Raw genomic sequence first — 4,638 nt, 5'->3', positions numbered from 1 at the left:
TACAATTAGATATACATTTGTTTGTTTTGGAGATATTGAAAATAATAATACAAATGGTTCTCCGAGTTGGGTATCCGTTAGCTAGACCATGTCTGCTCACCTTTAGAGGCCAAAAGTAATTTTTTTTTTTGTCAAAAAAGTAGTTCTTAGAAAATTTGAGATGTTTGGTCAAAATCAAAAAAATCCTTTTTAACCCCACCATAAGCAGTTTTTCTGCTTTTGGGGAGAAGCTGCAAATTCTAGCTTCTTCCAAAAAGCAGAAGCAGAAAATGAATCTATTCAAGATTGTATTAAATTTATATTTTCCAAATTATCCCTCATCAATTGAACCTTCTCTATTTTATTTTTCTTTTTTTTACAATAATTTATTCTTTTTTTATTTCTATCATATTTTTATTCTCTTTCTCCTATTCCTTTTTGGAATATTCTCTCTACTATAAATAAATCTCTTCTTTTATATAGTGATTTATAAGAGTATATTTTTAATTTATATTGAATGATGTATTTTGATGTATTTAAATCATCGCGTAAACAATAAGTAGTACTAGATACTCCAATATAATCGCTTTGGAATAATTATATTTTATATTGATTAAAAAATTTAGTAACCTTTTTTATAATAAATATTCAAATTTATTTATCTCTTTTAAAATAATACTAATATCAATCTGAATCTTTAATGTTCTTTTTCGTAATTTGATATTCAAAAGTAATTTTTGGAAAGATTGACCAAACACAATTTGCTTGCAAAAAGAACCACTCAATAAATTTTCCAAACACTAACTGCTACTTTACAAAAGTATTTTTTCGAAAAACACTTTCAAAAATAAGTAGTTTTTAGCGTGGCTAAACGGGCACAATTTTGGCTTCAGTGGCAAATATATTGGGTTTGGTTGAACACGTAAAGCTAAGGATACATCCAAGGATACATCCGGCACAGACAACATTGATCTCCTACTAAGAATGAAGTAAATGATTCATTTCACAGGAATGAAATTAAATCTAAAGCAACATACCGTTAATTCCGATCCTGGTCTTGCCAGCATCAGCCCGTGATTCTGTACAAATTTGAAACATTTTTGAGCAATTAAGATACAAAAATAAAACATTTAGAATAATAAAGAGGAAATTACTTGGAACAGTAGGAGGCAATTCGGTTGCAGTTGCTCTAATGGGTAGAATGCTGTTAGAAGGGATAATTGGTCTCAACTGTAAGGAGGAAGAATGGAGGAGTGAGGCAGCAGCAGATTGGAATTCGACGTTGTGATGAAGGCCAGCACATGATGATACCTGACAAAAATACAGGATGAATCATCGAGCTTTATGTAGCGTAAATGAGGAAAAAGGAAAAGGCAAGTACCTGAGGACGATGGGAAGGGGAGGAGGCGTGATGAAGATGGGAAGCAGCAGCACATCTCATGACAACAGAAGACATTTTCAACGAAACGGATCCTCCACCACCACTACAACACTCTGTCTTTTCTTTGTATGGTTATATATATAATATAGAGAGAGGATGAAAAACCCTAGAAAGGAAGAGAGAGAGAGAGGAAAAGGTGGTATATGGCTTTTAGAGACAGGGAAAGGAGCAGCAAAGTTGCGGAGATTCTTAAGAAGAAGAAAAGAGTATCTGACCTGCCATGCCAGCACTGCTACAGCATCCACGCTGGCCGAACAAATGAGTTTTGTTGTTTCTACACATGGGCTCTCCTGCATTTAACCCACGTCTATCTACGTTTTCCTTTTTCCCTACCCTATGTTTGAATTATTATTTCTCGTTTTATAATGTATTGTATTATACTCTATTTATACTGTATTATATTATTTTATAAATATAATATTTGAATAACTGGTATAATTTGTTGTTGTTAAAAAATATTTTGTTGTTTGGTTGGATTGTATGTACTGTACTGTTACTGATAAGTTCACTAAAATACCCCTAATTATTTTAAATAAAATTTATCAAGAATTACACATAAAAATAATTTAAGAAAATCTCTGTCTACTAATTTATCATTAATTACGTAGCTTGGAAACAAGAGCAAAAATCTGGAAGAAAAAGAAAAGCAACAACAACAAAAAATTAAAATGATGGAAAGAGACAAAGAATCGAACGAAGATTTGGATAAAAATAACGGGGAAAACCAACTCTAGAAAAGATGGAAGAAGAAAAAGTAGGTCAATAGGTTGAAGATTTGGAGTTAAAATAAAAAAAATAGTGAAAAAAAAATTATGGAGTAATAAGTAAAGGCATAATTTTTTGAAAAAGAAATAGGAAATGATCCCACCACACCAAATCGGTTGTTTCATAAAATAAGGTTTTTGATTATTTCGAAACAATAAATTTAATAATACGATACAATTATTCTTAAATAAACAATTAAAATAAATATTATTTCGGAATAACAATACAATATCATGCAATGGGTAACAACCCTCCAAACAACCTGTTAGGTTCCCTCCCCAATACTTTATTTATAATCAGGCCAAAAGGTAGCGATATTTACAAAATCTAGTAAAGCACAACATCATAGGAGAAGGCAAGTAATTAATGAATATTTCCTTTTTCTAACGTTTGTAAATCATTGTTGGACTCTAATTATGACGGTGTAGAGGTCCCGCTGGGCCAAGGAAGCGGCAGCTCCCCGCCAATTGAATGGCCTACCACCAAGTGCGTGTTAGGTATATCACCAACACGTGCTGACGCTTTTCCTAGACAATGATATGAATCCCATCTGATTCTACTTGTGCCAACATTTTCCCTTCTTTTCCACGTTGTGTCGCAAGCTACATATTTCATGTCACTTAGAGCCCGTTTGGATTGCTTAAAAACCTATCTAAACACCCTCCTAATAGGTTGTTCATTCCTATTAATTAAGGACTTATTATCTTTGAAAATAGAATTAAGAAAAAAAGGTAAAACAAAAGGAAAACTATGCAGTTCCTTTAAGCTCGCTGTTTGGAAGATTAAAGTTTTGTATGTTTCCACTTCACAATTTTATCCCTCAGACCTTCAATTTCATCAACTATTTATAATATATTTGTTTGTTTCCCCAGTTTATATTGTCATCTAGTGTAGTACAAATAAAATATTATTTTCGTGGCTCTTTTCAGCTATAGTTGTTTTTGTTGAGAGTGGATTTTGATGATTAACAATTGTGCCCAGTTAACGTGTGCTAAGAACTAGATTTTCAAGGTAGCTGCTGAAGGTTCTTATAAGACAGTAACTTTTACACAAAATTACTGCAGTCCGATATTGCTGGAAAGGACTCTTGTTACAATAAGGACTGCTGCCCAAGAATATCTGCATGCATATTTGATAGATATGAGTTACAAGATTCGTGGAGTCCTTAGCACTTCAGGATTGTCGGCAAACGAGAAGTTGACTGCGCGTAGGACTCCCAAAGATCTCGAAAGTACTGGGAAGTTAAATACTTTTCCTATGGATTGTGAAGACTATCGTTTTGCACATCTCAACTGAAGAACGAAATATAGCATTTCCAGTTCAACACTCAAGTTGATCATCAATTTTAGCTGCTTCGAAGCTATCGAGCTTCGTTCGTTCAAACCTTGGGTGAAGGCCTGCACTGCCCAGTCACTGGAGACTGGTGGTAATTCCATTCGCTCCATTTGAAAGCGAGATACAAACTCCCATAGCATCTCGTTTTCTCTCTGTTTGATTTTGAAGACGTCGGATTTCCTTGTAGCAACCTTGATGGCATCGGCATGTGCCTTTTAAAAGAATCTGTCAGCATGACAAATGAGTCTATTGAATTCGGGGATAGGTTGTGATACCACATCATGGCCCCTTTTGAAAGTGTTTCTCCGAATTTCTTCAATAGGACGGATTCAATCTCGTCGTCCTTCAGGTCATTTCCCTTTACAGCACAAGTGTAAGCAGTGATGTGCTCGTTGGGGTCCGAGGTTCCGTTGTACTTCGGGAGATCGAGCATTCTGAATTTCTTCGGGATGGGCTTTGGAGCAGCACTCGATAGGAATGGGTTTTGTACGAATTTCTTTGAATCTACACCCTTCATAATCGGGGATGCGCCCGGGATCTGATCGACCCTTAAATTGTACGTCTCCACCTTTTTGTCATTAGCTTCTATCTTCTTTTCACCCGATTCAATCCTCTTTGTGAGTTCCTCGAGCATCTTCATAATAGCGAGGTCGGCTGTTGACCTGTTGTTACTCGATCTTTCCGGTATTTGTTCGGCTCGAGGAGCCATTTCCGGTGCTGCTGTGCTTGGAGTTTTTTGGTAGCTTTGCAGTTGAGCAATCGCCAGCTGTTGTGCCTGCAACATCTCAAAAATGACTTGAAGGCTAACCTCTCGTTCCTCTCGAGCTGGGGTTCTCTGAGCTTCTTGTTGGTTTTCTTGGCGTATACTCCCGTTAGTGTGGGAACTTATATCGACGTGTTGGGCGTTGCGTGAGCCCACATCCACGGGGATAGGCTCTGGTGCGTCCTTAGGGTTTCGCAGTGGTACACCGGCGCCTGGAACAACTACACCATTCTCTCCATGGTCCTCAGGACCGTTGTTTTCATGTGCATTCACTGAGTTAGACATTTTGACCTGATTCAAAAATTCTTTGACAAGAAAAAGTGTGAAGAATAACTTATGTTTTCAATAAACCAGC

General features: G+C 36.2%; 1 protein-coding gene across 1 annotated transcript in view; it reads right to left on the bottom strand.

The window, feature by feature from the left end:
- The window catches only part of LOC109234171 (glyceraldehyde-3-phosphate dehydrogenase GAPCP2, chloroplastic-like), a 6,373-nt gene extending 4,730 nt beyond the window's left edge, over positions 1-1,643 (bottom strand). The window contains exons 1-3 of the mRNA XM_019400042.1: positions 1,361-1,643; positions 1,134-1,290; positions 1,017-1,058 (exon numbers count right to left, since the gene is read on the bottom strand). Of these exons, the coding sequence (XP_019255587.1) occupies positions 1,017-1,058; positions 1,134-1,290; positions 1,361-1,435 (274 nt within the window). The 5' untranslated portion in view covers positions 1,436-1,643. The remainder of the gene's footprint in view (positions 1-1,016; positions 1,059-1,133; positions 1,291-1,360) is intronic.

This window comes from Nicotiana attenuata, chromosome 11, assembly GCF_001879085.1.
Source record: "Nicotiana attenuata strain UT chromosome 11, NIATTr2, whole genome shotgun sequence".
Taxonomy (NCBI): Eukaryota; Viridiplantae; Streptophyta; class Magnoliopsida; order Solanales; family Solanaceae; genus Nicotiana; species Nicotiana attenuata.
Note: the sequence above shows the minus strand (reverse complement) of the source record. Positions and strands in the feature narration are given on the sequence as shown.